General features: G+C 54.9%; 1 protein-coding gene across 1 annotated transcript in view; it reads right to left on the reverse strand.

The window, feature by feature from the left end:
- Nucleotides 1–15,233, reverse strand: part of GPSM1 (G-protein signaling modulator 1) — an 85,753-nt gene that overhangs the window by 32,882 nt on the left and 37,638 nt on the right. The window contains exon 10 of the mRNA XM_019510312.1: nt 2,550–2,620. Coding sequence (XP_019365857.1) covers nt 2,550–2,620 — 71 coding nt within the window. The remainder of the gene's footprint in view (nt 1–2,549; nt 2,621–15,233) is intronic.

The following is a 15,233-nucleotide window of genomic DNA, read 5'->3' on the forward strand; positions in this document are numbered from 1 at the left end:
AGCAATGTCTGGAGTTCTCATCAGCTCTTCTTCCTCACGTTGCAAGAAGTGTGTGGCAATGACTGGGTTCCCGTGCAACTTGCAGTAGACGATGGAAAATTGGACTCCCTTGTTTCAGGTCACATTGTCCTTCTTGGCTCTCAAAACTATTTAAAAAAAAAACATCAAACAAGGGCGTTCCCAGGGCCTCAATAATAGTAGAGATCAAGCACCCTACTTGCTAAATGCTTGTAACAAGTCAAGGACAGAATCCAGGCATGAGCCCATGTCTCTGTGTCTTTCAACCTATTGCTCCTTCCCAGCCTCCACTTCTCTGGCTAAGGTATTTCCCATTCCACGCTCATAGTTTCGTAGTTTTTTAGGGGCTGGAAAGGACCTTATAGATCATCAGGGGCACTTGGGCAGGGGGCTGGACCTGCCATGCTACCATCAGCCTATGCCTACTAATACCTCCTCTTACAGACACTAGCATCCACGAAATCCAAAGGACAACAGACAGGTGACTTAATTCTGGCAGGCAAGTATTTCTAGGGGAAAACAATACCGTGTACTGAAAAGACTGCCTTGCTGAAGAAAAGCAGAGCAAGAACCAAGAGGTGGGAAGTTCAAACCAGACACCCTCCAACGAGAAATAAAGCAACAACGTACAAGCGAGGGCGATGAACTGGTGAAGCCAACTACCGGGGAAGTGGTGGACTCTCCATCTGATGATGCCTTCAGATCAGGAGTCGCCACCTTCCTGGAGGATTGCACTTTAGTCGAACACGAGCAACTGGGCTCAGGGTAGGGATACCTGGGTGACATTTGATGGCATGTGCCAGGCAGAAGGCCAAGCCAGAGGATCCCCATGGTCATTGTTGGCTGTAAAACCTACAGACAGGACTAGGGGAGGAGGGCTGGCATGCAGAGAGTGAGAAAGTGAGGAGGCAGGCTTAAAAAGCTGGAAGAGGCAGGAGCTTCACATCAGACAGCTGTCCCTACTGGGGGGGGGGGGATAGTCATTCCCTCCTTGGGAGCTATCACCACGTGCAAGCGCGTGGGGCTGGGAAAGGGAAGAAATGCATCTGATTTACGCTGACAGAGAGATCTCAATACGTGGTCCCCTGCGGGGAGCATTCAAAGGAGAACGGGAGGACTCTTCCCCAGCACGGAGAACGCCGCGTGCTGACAACTTCCATTTACTCCAGCCTCGGAGCCGTACCCCTGCAACCTCATCATCCTGCCTGATCTACTGAACAAGGCTCGGTGGTTACACGGGAGAGCAGGAAGCAGAGAGCACGGGCTGCAAACCGCACATCAGTGCTGCTCGCCCTGCAAGAGAGTCCCCAGAGCCATCCCCTTCGCAGCACGAAAATGTCACTCCAGCAGTCTTCTAAATGTCTTTTTGAGCTCAAGTGCCTCTGCCGCCTCTGTCAAGACACGGCACTTCACTCCTCTTTGCAAGGGATTTGGAACAGCAGGCTCTAGTCTGTACCAAGGGAGAGCCCGACAATTAATGCCATGTACAGAGCACTCTGTGTCCCAGCAAATGCCTGCATAAATTCAAGAGGCAGCTCTAGCGCAGGAGCCAAGTTCTGCCAGGCCGAGAGACCACGAACCTGATTTGCAAAGGGATTGAGGACTCGAGTATGCGGACAGTATTTACAAGCATCTAAGCAGGATGGGCTCCTAACGCACTCGGGCGTTCTGGGAGACCCCCACTAGGCACCTTTCTGGACCCAAACCCTTTTGGCAGGTCAGTTCCTATTTCCTCTGCCGGTCCTCCCTGCGGCTGCAAGCCAGCCCCTTCCCATCTCAGTTTCTGCATCTCGGAAAGAGGAGGTGAGGATGCTGACAGCTCGAGATCTATGCCTGGAAAGTGCGATAGAGGAATCAATTATTCACACCGATTCCATCCACAGCAAGCAGGCTGCAGCTGCCGGAGCGGCCTCCGCAGGGACAAGGGGATGGCTCGATCCCCCAACAACAGCGATCACTGCCGAAAGTCTAAATGCAGGGATCCAGGGCAGATTTTACGGGCAAAGAAACATTTCCTGAAGGCAGAGAGGTCCCTTGATTCCCAGCTGGGTCAGCCCTCACCCCATGCCCCGGAGAGACAGAGCGGAGACACCGCTGCAGCTGCCCCGATGGTCCTCACCAGACAATGCTCAGTGCACCGGTGGAGCAAAACCGTTCCCCTGGCGCAGCGCTCCTGCTTTTGACCTTTCCTTTTGGTTCAACAAGGTGCTGCACTGGACTGAAATTCAGCTCCAAGAGCTAAAGGGGCTAAAAGGTTAACTCGAAGCCTCTCCTTAGAGGACAGATGATCAGAGAAAGTACACACTCGTGCTGTTCTGACTTCCAGTGGCTATGGGTTTAGCCTGTTTCACCTCCTCCCAGCTCCCAAGAAACAAGCTTCAGTTAAGCCCAAATATTCTCAGCATATCTACTAATTGCAAGCTTCCCTGCAAACAAGCCATCGCAGTCCTACGGATATTTAATCCCCTAGGCCAGCCGATGTGAAGTCCACTGCTCATTGCCCATCCAACAGGCATCTCCCCTTCCCTTACCTTTTCAGAGGGGAACTTCATGAGGTCCAAGCTGTCCATGCTGCTCCTCTGGATCCTTTTAGGCCTGGCTCCTGGAAAAGCAACACAGACTCATGTCACAAAGGGGGCATTCATGGCACAGATAAAATGCAACCCGCAGCAGAGCCCTGGCTCCATTGCAGAGGGCTGATACAAAGCCAACTAGGTGCCCTTTGGACTCGGGGTGCTTTTGTCCCCCTCCACCCAGACGCTATCGCACTTGAGTTAGTCACAGCTAAAGCCAGGCAAATCTTCCAAAACCAAACCAGACACCATGCCAGGGGGATGCTATCAGGTGGGAGCTGAAGCCAGGGCCTCTCATGTTCAAGTGCCCCAAAACCTCCAGAAAATTTGGAGAAAAAGCTAAAGAAGAAACACAAGTTTTAAAATATAGCTCTTGCCTTTTGGCGTTGGAGCCCCTGGGATGCATGTAGGCCCTTTTCCAAGCTGTCCTCTGCCCCCACAAGGCTAGAAGATTAAATGAACGCTGAAGCTCTCACAAGCTAATGGGACTCCAGGAGGTGGAAATTCAAGGAAGGGCAGCACATACCACGAGACCGACAAGACAACCATGATTGCTCCCCACATGCAAGGGCTGCCAGGGTCCCACCGTTATTCACCTCTCCTCATCGGGAGCATCACGAGTGCAAACAAGCAGTCCACACGCTCGGGCTCCACGCCTCTCCCTACCTACTTCCCTCTCACCCCTGCGCTTCCCGGTAGACGGGAGGGTTTTAGGCTCCAGGAGAAGCTCCTGGGTACATGCGTGAACCGAGAAGGAAAACCGTACAGCTCCCTGAGAGCGGAAACCACCGAGCTCCACGTGGTTCCCTGTCGCAGCAAATTCCCTGAGCGTCAAAACCTGCCGCCACTTCCAGTAGCGACATCCGCAGGCAATGCAGGTTCGCATGGGGCAGGGCGAGGCACCCGTCTTGGGCATGGGGGCCGCTTCGTGCGTATGTAGGGACGACAGAGCTGCGCATGGTGCATCCGCTTGCTCCAGCCAGGATTACGGCGGCCTCCACGATCCAGCTACCCCGGGCACCAGTGCCCCTCTCTCTGTGCAGGAGCTCTGCCCGCCGCTCTTGGACTCAGGCCTCCACAGCACAAGCCGACAAGCTCCGACAGCGCCACTGCGCCCAGTCTTCACCAGTCGGCCATCGTGTGCATGGCAATTTTCCGTTAATTAGCCCATATCTAATTACCCCGCCCTCCACCCACGCCCTGCCAGCCCAAATCGCTTGCATTATTACAGCCCTCAAGCCCCAGTCTGGCAAAAGGCTTGCGTTGCATCTGTCTCCTAGCTAATTTTAAGCACGTGCTCAAGTTGCACGGATGTCAAGTCTGCTTCGGAGGATGGTTGGAGTGAGGCTGAACGCAGGGAAGCGGCCGAGTCAGGGCCTCGGTGGAAAGTGAAGTTGTCCAAGGAAGAGGTGGACCCCTTGCAAGGCTTGAGGGGGAAGAAGGAAACAACTTGGCCATGCGATTCTCCCCTGCCCATAGCATCAATGGTTTCCAGCAAATAGAGAGACCTGTGTAACAGCTGCAGGGGCAAAGCCCACAGCAAAAGCAGGATTTCATGCCCAAAGTCAAGCCATTGCTGAGCTTGGGCTGGGGTGCGGATACAGAGCTGGAAAGCAGATGAGGAGGCCGAGCTCTGCCGCTCCAAGCAACTTGAGCAAAGCTCACCAGCTTCGACCATGTTTGCTTCAGCCTGGCCACGTGTGCCAGGGTCTCCTGCAATGCCGGGGATAGGAAGGCTCGGGCTGTGGACACCGAACTCAACAGTGCTGGGTTTATTCACCCCAAGTGGGACAAATCCCCACAACGGGAGGCTGCAGACTGAACAGGAGTGTGGCTTACTGGGTTAAGGTTTCTCTCCTGGCATGATGCCCTAGGAGAGCTTGGCCCTTGATGCATAACCCTTTCCTTCTACCCATTACAAAGCATTTGATTGACACTACACAAGCCTCCACCCCCCTGTGATGTTGCTGACATCCTAGGTTACGTGAGAAGCAAGGAGGAGATTCAGCTCTAGCCACCGGATGACGCTCTCCCCTTCCCGCAAGACAACCTCTGGCACTGGCGGGGTTCGATCAGGATTGCCCCCTGGAACCAACCCCAGCCCCCTCTGCACCCAATTCAGAGTGATCTCCCAGGAGCCACCCGCTACCCGGAGCAAGCTTTCGGCTCATGGTTTCTCTCTGAATAAAGTGTGCATGACAGAGACCTGCTCTCAAGCCTGCCAAGAGAGCTGCTCATCCTTGCACGCCCCTCCAAAAATCAGAGATGCGCCAAAGAAACTCAATAGGGTTTTTGTTCCCCCGGTCCCTTCTGGGTGTGTAAGCCTAAACAGGGAGCTCATAACAGAGCTCGAGAATAGCAGGCCATGCATGCAAATGCATGCACACAGGGTGATGGCACCATGCCCCCAAGCCAAGGTCCTCCAAAAAGCTCCGTAGCTGCCCAAAAGTTGCCCAGAACAAAGCACGGCCTCGTAGATGATAAGCAGAGAGTGGGTGGAAATAAAGACACCAAGACCACTCTCAGGAGTACCTGCAGTTTTGTTTCCAGCAATGCCTTGGAGAGGTGAAGTCCTGGATTTGAAACCCAGCCACTTTTAACAGCCACTTCTAGGAGAGCAGAGGAGTGAAGTGTGTCTGATTAGATAAATACAGATCATTGCTAACTGCCTAAAGAGCTGCTAATTACATGCCTCCTTCCTCAGGTGCTCCCGTGTATTTGCAAGAGCATTAAGCTGTTGGCCCTAACGTGTTCGACTCTAATCTGAAAGCCTGCCTTCTCTTTGTTAATTTAATAGATGCCCTCAGCAGAGACCTTCGGTCCTTAACGAGCGCACAACCTGGCAGGGAGCGCGTTCTTGCTTCCTCACTGCTCCCATCAGAAATGCAGCTGAGTCTGGGCAGGGAAACAGAAACTCAGCTCCAGAGCAGACGTCCCAGCGTGTCGGCTCTCTCCCGAGGCAGCAAATGCCGCCAGTGACAGGATAAAAGCTGGACTGCGTTACAACCACCAGATTCAGCCTCCCTGACTCGTGCTACTCAGCACCTCTCACCAAGCAGCCCATTAAAATGTGTACGGGGAAGAAAGAGGCCCAGCCTGAATCAAAGGCACGAAGAAGCTCACCCCCAAGCTGCTCCCCATACCTAGAGCGGGGGGTAACCCATGGCCTTTCATTTTGCATCTACACTCAGCCTGGAGAAAGCAAGAGCGCCAGCTCCCTACTCACTGCGGCATGCGAATCCGGCTAACTCTCCATCCCCAGCCGGGCACCTCCTCAACTGGCTTCATCGGGAGCTTCAAGGCACACTCCGTCTCCTGTCCCGGCCTCCTCCAGATCGCGTTCTTCCCAGAAACATTTGCAACGCGGACAAACAGTCAGCACCAAAATGACACGCACTTTCCGTCCTGGGCCACACAACAGCCGCGGCAGCCGCCGGGGATGCGGAAGACTGAGCAACTGAAAACCTGTGTCTGTTCCTCTCCGGGTTTTTTTCCCCTTCTCCAGTATTTATTGGCATGTTTACCAAGACCACTGCAGACTAACGGAAAACCTCAGGGGCATTTCTAAATGCTCTCTCTGTCTTTAAGGTTTGCTGAGGTCTCTAATCTAGCGAGTTGAACCCTTCTTGTGAACATTAGCTGAGCAACCTCGCTGACTGCCTGCATTCATGGCTTATTTTTTTGGAGAATCTGAGCTTTTAAATACTCCAGGTCAGGATTTTTTTTTTTTTTTAAGCATTTTTTAAAAATGCATTCCCGACTCCCTGTGACCTAAACAGCTCGATTAACCAATAGGGACCTCTTTGGCATAGTGATTGTGTTCCTGGGACAAGTTTAACAGTTTTCATATTTCAATTCTTTCACTTTTTTTGAAGCCATGTGAGCCAGCTGCTTCCTGAGCTGGGCTTTACAATATTGACTGGAATAAGCAGAAGGGCATGTGTATACATACCTGCAGCACAGACAGAGGCGCAAACACCAACCATCCCCCGACTCCCCACATATACACCCTTGTATACTACCTAGGTCCCAAACACCCCCTATTCTCACTGCTTTACCCTGTACCCTAAAACACTGCCTTGACCTGCCTCATGTACCTCAATACAGACACCTCTCACACATACGGCCATGTCAAACCCAAATAGATACACTCGCTCTCTCTCATGCACATACCCCTACATCCACCTGTATCAATATTTAGGCATTCACAGTACCCACCACCTTAGGAGGAATTAGCAGCCCTCTTGCTCCTTCTGCCATCATCATTTTAACAAGCTGGGCTGAACCAGCCTGCAGGCTCAATTCAGTTAGTGCAGTTCAAAGGAGTGGGAAATCCTGCCTTCTCCCCCCATGCCAAGGAGCCGTGCCCTGGTGCATAAGCACCCAGGGCTTGGGAACGACTGTCCCTGAAAGCAGGGATTTCCAGCACCCGGCCTCCCAGCACGGCCAGCCCTTGAGGACTGTGCTTGATGCAGCAAAGGACTGTGCTTGATGCACAGCAACTGTGGCTGGGGAATGCAGCTGGCACACAGGAAAACAGGCTTCCTCAGACCCTCTCCAGTCCAGCCGAAGCACTGCGAAGAGCGTCTTGGTGCATCTTGTCTATATACGATGGGAGAATCCAGGGATGGATGGGGTAGTCCAAGAAGCCTCTGCAAATCTTACCTACAAATCGTGCACCTTTTGGGCCAGGCTCTCAAAGTGCTTTAACAAAGGTGGGTGCTGACCCCATTTTACAGACTGGGAAAACAAGACCGAGGGAGGATGAAAAGGTTTTCTGAAAACACCACAGCAGAGCTCCCTGGGAGGGTGGACTCAGGAGCTGCTGCAGAACAGGTCTCCAGTCCAAGAAGCCTGGGCAGCTTAAGTCTAGGCCTCAGCCATTGCTACCTGCCCTTCCCTTATCACCCCCCAAGTAATGACATGGGCACGAGCCCTGTGCACACCAGGGTGGGTGGGTGGTGGGGGTTTGGGCTGTTTGGAAAGGGCCGGTGCATCTGGCTGCACACAGATGTTTCCAGATGAAGGTTTTTCAAAGACCTTCTAATTTGCAAACTTTGGTCTCCACCAAATCACTGCATCTAGGGGTTTAATCTGCCAGTCACTGATGTCCAAAGGAATTTCTGACACTCCACCCCACACACTTGTAGGGTTTTCAGCAGGACACGAGCAAGAGCAAGGCCTTTGCAAAGCGTTTCTTTTCTTAAAGGGCTTTTTTGGCCTTTATTTGTTAATCCAGTAAAATAGAGGCCTGGAGACAGCAAATAACACATGTGAATAACTTCCGGCGTGAATACTCCCCTGCCACCACTGGCTTTCCTCCCAGGAGTACAGCTGCTCACATGCATAAATTGGGAGCGAGTTAAAGTCACCCAGGAGCCCCCCTTGGCTTGGAATTCGTGACTCAAACAGGAGTGCAAGGGTTTTATTTCCTGCTCATCTTCCAGGCACAAAAGGACTGTACTGATTCAAAACACATCCTCCACGGAAAACGGAGTCTAACAGAACTTGCATGTGGTTGTGGAAGCACACACACAATATAAAGAAACACATAATGAGGAAACTGGATGTTACTGTGGATGGGTCAGGATTTTCTGTATTTTAATATTATGCATATACAAGGAGATGCACTGAGGAGGGTTTTTTTTTCAATATGGATCAAGTCCACATGACCTACAGCTCGGATGGCAGGGGGGGCACAGGGCTGGGATGTGAACTAAGTGGTGGAGGTGATGATCGCTATAATTTATTCATGCCATTGCTACAGGGACCCTGTTCAGTGCTCAGGAGCCACAGATCCAGAGTCTAATCCAGGCACGACCCCTGCGCTCACATGCAGACCCTTTACGCCTCCCTCCACGCAGATCAGGACAGAGCCAGGTCCTCTCATTTCATTAGCAAGAGGGAGCGGGAACCTCCCGTCTGAACTCTGAAGTCCACCCTGCAACCATGGTTTCAGCTTGGAGCTGTTCACTCGGGGATGGGAACAGCATCAAGCCTGGACTCCCGTAAGGATTTAGCCTCCAACCAAAGCCAAGAGCTCTGTGCCCCTGGGTCTGACATGTCCCAACAAAGCGTGCTGGGCGAGCGGCTTACCTGGCTCAGCTATGACCCCCAGATCCTTGCACGGGAGGGAGACAGGAATGGGTTTCTTTCGTGGGCTCCCAAACAGAAGGTAGGGGAAGGGGCTAGAGCCCATGCCATCCCCGCACGGGGCTGCTGCCCAGCACAGCGTGCTCCTTCTGCTGCCTGCTAAGTGTGCATTAGCAGAGGGGAACCGTTTACGGGGCACTTAAAAAGTGGCACTGGCCGACTCTCCTGGCACCCTGCCATGGATGCTCTTTCCTCTGGCAACCAGGACGGCCAAGGGGAGCCCATTAGCTAACTCACTCAGTGCTGGGCTAGTCCCGGTGCTTCTTGGCATGCATCTCCAATGAAGAAATGCTTTTACAGATATGCAGAGCACACGTGGCCCCCACTCCTGTCCCCCGTGCGCAAACCCATGCCAAGGGCAGCATTTCATTCATCTCACCAGGAAACGCTTCCAAACAAATCAAAGGAATAAAGGGTGCAAGGAGGTGGGGGCGTGAGGGGCACCTGGGAGGAAGCAGCTTGCTAGTGCTTTGACACAACAAGTAGGTGCGAGACGATCCGCTGGCAATAGAGATAAACGGCGCAGAGACACAAGGACTTCATGCCTCCCCCCCACCCCGGCAGGACCAGCAATTAATGCCCTGAGCACTTTTTGATTTAAAAAGACACCTTTCGTGCAGAGGCTGAGCCAAGGCAGCACCTGCCCCATTTCTACAGGCAGCTGAAGGCTCTCCCCAGTGCACCCAAAGCACCTCTCCACCCCACCCCATTCACCCGGATGAGACGTCCTACCTAGACCCCGCTGGCTGCTCCTCTCAGGGATGAACGCAGGCTGCAGACGGGCAGGCAGAGGCCGGGCTCCTTCTCCTTATCTGATCGGCACCTCCGCGACTCAAGGCTTTGATAAGATCGAGCCGAGCGCACGTAGCAGCAACTTAAGGAGCCGATTCGGGGGCTCTCCTTGTGGTGCCACATGCGCAGAGGGCTCCGAGGGTCCCTCACCTTGCAGACCGGCCTGCTCCACCCCGCTAAAAATACAGGAAGCTGAAGCCGTGTGGAAACGTAACGAGCAGTGGCTATAATGCGTGGCACCCTGCGAAGGAGGTGCACCTGAGCGAGCAGGATGAGATGCAACAGCTGGATGCCAGCGAAAATGGCCCTCCATGTGGCTTTTACCCCCCTTCTCCAGCTCCTCGGGAAGGGCAGCTGGCGGAGCTGGGGCAGGGTCTTGGCCCAAAGAGCCATGCAAAGCCAGGCTGCTTCAGTGCTCGCTTTTTCAGTGCTTCTCTCCTGCGAGGGGGTCCGATTCAAAGCAAAGTCCTGCAGGCGAATGCACATGGCTGCCAGCCCCTCTGCTCCCCACTCCCTGCAGCTCCCTTCACACGTTAAGGATCAGTCTACACTACGTGCCCAGGCGTGATGGCAGCTTGTCCCGAGACCCCCGAGCCAGCTCAATGCCAGCAGCAGCATCCCAGAGCTCAGGAACCACCCCTGGGCAGGGGCACTAGGACCTTGCTCTCAGCCCCCATCCCCTCCAAGCCCCCTTCTCATCCACCCAAATCCCATGGATCCTCCTGACTGTGGCAGAAGGCCCCTCCCTCGGGATGCTTCAGACCAGGGATGTTCTTCCTCATGCAAAGTCTGACCTGTCTTGTAGGGTTTTGACCCCCTCACTCTGGGCTAAGCCCCCTTAAACCCAGGAGCGTACCCCCTTAGACAGGGCTCACCTCAGACAGACAGCAGACAAGGCGAGGGGACCCGGCAACCTGGGTTCAATGCCCAAGCTCTGCCACAGACTCCCTAGTTAGCCTTGGGCAAGTCATTCTGCCCCTCTGTGCCTCAGTTTCCCCTCTGTGAAGTGCAGGCAACAGTGCTCCCTCTCTGGACAGACCGCCCAGGCGGTCCTTTCCAGCGTGGTTGCGTAAAGCTCCCCTGAAGAGCCTCTAGACAACAGCAACATCCAACAGGAACAAGAGTCCGGGTTTTCAAAGGAGAAACAGCCTGCCCTGCTGAATGAGACTGTGCCGCAAGGGCAGAGAGAGGCCCACCGAGAGGCAGCATGGTGACCGGAGCATGCACAGCGGCCTCGTGATGCCCTGTGGCCGGCGTCCCCCCGGGGAAATCGGTGTCAAGTGAGAGCTCGGCTGTTACAGCTGCCTTTGAAACAGGGAGAGAGCAAAAAAGGAGCACAGCAGCAAAGAAAGCCTCCAGGAGGAGCGGCAGCTCGCTCGGGGCTCTAATTAGTCTTCAAACACATCATGGGCTCCACTACCAGAAATCCACTTGACCTCTATTATTACTAACGCCTGGCTGATAAACGTTGGCATCCGCTCTCCCCATCACCAGGGCTGGAAGGCAGTCCTGGTGCTCTCGGCGCGGGGAGAAGCAAATGAGACCCGCGATTTGCAGTGAATAGGTGCTGACAAGCCCCGTGACGTGCTCATCCGGCTGCTGTTTGGCCTGCAAGATGATTACGGGACCTGGAGACTGGCCCTGCCGATGCCTTCGCACCTGGCAGTGTTTGCCGTGTCTGGGCAGGGGAGCCGCGGTGCCTGGGGTGGCAATGGAGGAAACAGGAGGGAGGGCAGAGGGAAAGGCCCTGACCCCGGTCTTAGGCTGGCTCTGTGCAAGCTCCATGCAGGCAGCAAGGAGGGTCCTGTGGGAAAGGGGCTGGCTCCTGCCTCCAAGCATTGGGGGGTCAGTTCTGAGCAATGCAAGCGGCCTTGGGCAAGTCACCTGACCCCCCGGTGCCTCAGTTTCCCTTCTGGCTGGTGGGGCTGGGAAGGAGGCCGCCTTTATTTAGCTTACACACTGCTTAGAGCAGAGACTTCCTCTGCTCAGGATACGTCCAAGGTGGTGGGAGCTTGTGTCCATGCACCGAAGCCTGCTTGGAGACCCCATGCAGGGCAGGGCAGCTGTGGCCCTTTAGGTTTCAGCCAGGGCCTAGGTAATACTCAGCCAGGCTCCCTGCTACTGTAGTTGCTTCAAGCTATCAAGTGCCCATGCCAGCTACCTCGGGCATGTCTGCAAGAGCTGCCAACACACCTCAGACCCTGCACCTGGGCAACGCACCGGCCACAGCATCCCCGGATACCTTTTGTAACACGCTCGCATAGACCACATCAGATACGCACCTCCACATGCCCATGGACATCAGAAGGTGGCTCTGCACAGCTGGCTGCTCTCATCTTTTCCAAATCACACATGCTTGGGACCAACGTGATTCTCCCGAGTGGCTAAAGACACCACGTCAACCTGCCGGGTCCATGGGTCAGGCTCAGTACACAGCAAGAGCAGCTCAAAACCCAGCGGAGGTAGAAAGACAGGAAGGAGAAGTGTGGGATCTGTCCTCTGGCAAGTGCCAGGATCAGACAGGAGTCCAGGATGATTTCCAGGGCAAAGCTCCCTGTGCAGGGCCTGCTCTTCCTTGGACCAAAAGCAACCAACTGGCTGAGAACTGCGAGGAGCAGGATGGAGCGGCTGCGTGCAAGAGAAGGGCATGGCGCACGTTTGCTCGGCCTGGCTGCGAAGCACGATGCTCCCAGGCACAGAGAGAACAACATACAGCTGAGAAAACAACCGGAGATCCTGAACGTTACAGAAAACTCTCCCAAAAATAACTTTTTTCCCATGATAAAAAACATTTCTTTAAAAAAAAAAAAAGATATACAATATACAACTCTCTGCTCCCTTCTTGCGCCAAGAGGCTCCTGCATGCTTCAGGAGCCTGGCTGTATCACCTGACTCCTGGATCTTCCCAAACCCACTCCGACAGCTGAATCACTGTCTCAAGACCGCTGTATTTCACTTGTCTGCAGCCCCCCCAGAGCCCACGGGGCATCTGCACACGACTCTCCTGGAATGCAGCCAGCTCTGGGGAGGGCGGCCTGCGCACAGTAAAGGGGAAGCGATGCTAAGTGTTGAACCAGACGAGGCCCGGCCCTGCCCTGTGGCCGCGAGATCTTTAATAGCCATTTCCTGCCACCCGCCGTGAACAGGGACGGAGCCGAGTCAAAGCCCAGGGAGCCTGGAGCTAAGTTAGAGGCCAGCTCTGAGAATCACGGCTTCCAGGAGGCCTGCCTCTGGGCCAAGCCAAGGGCCAAGATGTGACCACGCTCTCAAATCAGGTTTAACTGCCAAAGGAGGAGTCTCGGGGTGGTGAGCAATGCCACGGGGTGGGACCGTACCTGCTGCATTGCTTCAGAGCAACGTCTGGGGCAGCTCGAGGACCCTTGCCCTAGGACGGCCAGGAGGGAGGGATGGGAGCCCACCGCGGAGATTATCAGCTCAGGGGAATAAGCAGCATATCAAAGGGAAGCAAAGTGGCTGCTCAGCAGTGACATGCTGTAATTAACCCAGCCAGCATCTCCAAGAGCTAAACAAGCATAATTAAGGCAGCTGCGTGCTCCAGACTGACTCAGGGACCAAGATAAATAGCAGCTCATCCGAGCCATCAAAGTCTCCGCAGCTCAAACGCCTGCGACCAAAGCAGCTGAAGAGAAAGGAGTCGGGGCCCTTGCTCCGTCCTCTGGGCACTGGCTTCCTGCGTGCTCTGCCAGGCCTGCTACCAGCTGGGCCCCTTCCAGCCAGGGAGCAGAGAGCTGCATTATTTATAAAGGCTTCAGAGTGATAAGGAACAGAGACACGTGCTCCGTGGGGCTGCAAGAGGATCTCTGGGACCAAACAGGGCTGGGAGACCACGTCAACGTGGGCTGGGGCATGGAGAGCAGTGCTGGACTCTGCAGGTGTCATCAGGGCTCCCAGATCTCTGCCCGGAGCCAGATGCACGTGTCTGACCCTTGCATGAGTCCTCTGCCAGTGCAGACCAGTCTGTGGTGGGCACAGACACGTGCATGCCACACTGAACCGCACGGTTCATCGTGGCTACAAACATCACAGCCATGGCCACTTGCCATGCCCTGGCTGTGCAAAGAAACCGCGCGCTCGCAGCAAAGCGTGGAGCCAGACCCAATCTACAGCCAGCAGCCCGGATGCCGGAGGAGAGGAGGACAAGTCCTTCACGCGCCCGGCTAGGACGGGTTCTGCCGGTTCCAACGCCGACCGGAGCTTTGTCAAAACTAAATACGTAAATAAAATAAAGTCACAGGCTCTTCCCAAAATGAGAGGCCTGTGAGGCCACGTGCATGCAGGTGCCACAGGGCACCCAAAGAGCACTGCCCCATGTCTCAGGCCACATGCACACATCTGCACATGCACAGGGCTGGCACGTGAGGCATCATCTCCCTCGGGTGCACGGATCCCCGACAGTGGAAGACAAACGGAGCCGTGTCCTCCGGCATCCTCATGAACAAACACGGCAGCTTTGCTAGCTCGGGGCCGTCTCTCCTCTTCCCGAAGCCTCCTTCTGCCCCGACTCGCTGTGCTGCATGCTTCTGTCAGAAAGGATCCTCGTGCAAAAACAGATGCCACCAAAGCTGGGTCTACGCAGACTCAGAGCGTGGATTTCAGCGAAGCATTCGACAACGCAGGACGCACGCACGACAGCCGCACAGCGAACCCCGAGTGAGCCTCCCCAGGAACTTGCACTGAAACTGGAACGACTCTCGATAAGAGACGTCAGCCCCAGAGACGCTGGGAGCACATCGGTAGTTTGATGGCTGTGCTGTGCAGTAGATTACGAGTGCCCAGGATGGGGGGTCACGAGCAGGTTCCTGCTTCCCCGGCTGGCGGAGGAGGAAGGTCGCCTGCCCTCGCATTCCCAGAACAAATGAAGGTTCATTAAACACTAATTTGTCATGCATGAGTCAAGAGGGGTGGTCCGTAGGCTCCCTCCTGCTGGGTCAGGAGCCGCTCTGCTGAAGTTGGTGGAGTTTCACTGAGCAAAAGCAGGCTACGGCCCCGGTGGGGGGCAGGCACCGCTGTGTTTCTAAGGTGCGGAGTGCCAGCCCCCCTCCCCCACCCGAGCCCAAAACAGACCATTTCATTAGTTTTGCATGTGTGGCTTGTTAACCCTGAAGCCCCCAAGGCTGAAACCATCTGCTATCATAGCTCATGCCCAACCAGGCGACCCCAGGCTTTCTTCCTGCAAGGGGGAATAGGACAAATTCCAAAGCGCTTGGGAAATAATGGGCAGTATCCACAGTCGGGGAACATAAAAGGCCCAAATCAGTATCCCTGCGACCTATCCGGGCATCCATGCCCCTCTCAGAGGGGCCAGGACTGAGCTCCAGCACATTCGGAGCCGTGCGCAGAGCTCGCTCCAGCTGCCGGCTGGGAAAGGGGTTGTTGCAGCTGAAAAACGAGGGCACAGGCACGTTCGTAGACTCAGGCCACAAAGAGGAGAGACTGCACCCCAGAGGGCTGTGCCAGGGAAGGGGCTGCCTAGACAACCCACCCCCACCATACAGGAGCACTGCAGCATCTAGGACTTTGGTCTGGAGCAGGGACTGGTTTTTCTCCGGTGAGCGTGCAGCGCCTAGCGCGAGGGGGCCTGAGGTCATCATTAGGGATGATGGATGAATAGGAAGTGAGTAGCAGCTCCGTACCCATTCACTGGTGGAGGGGACGGAGGGGGAGGAAAAGTCCTTT

This window comes from Gavialis gangeticus, unplaced genomic scaffold (assembly GCF_001723915.1).
Source record: "Gavialis gangeticus isolate Ggan-Ray unplaced genomic scaffold, GavGan_comp1, whole genome shotgun sequence".
NCBI lineage: Eukaryota > Metazoa > Chordata > Crocodylia > Gavialidae > Gavialis > Gavialis gangeticus.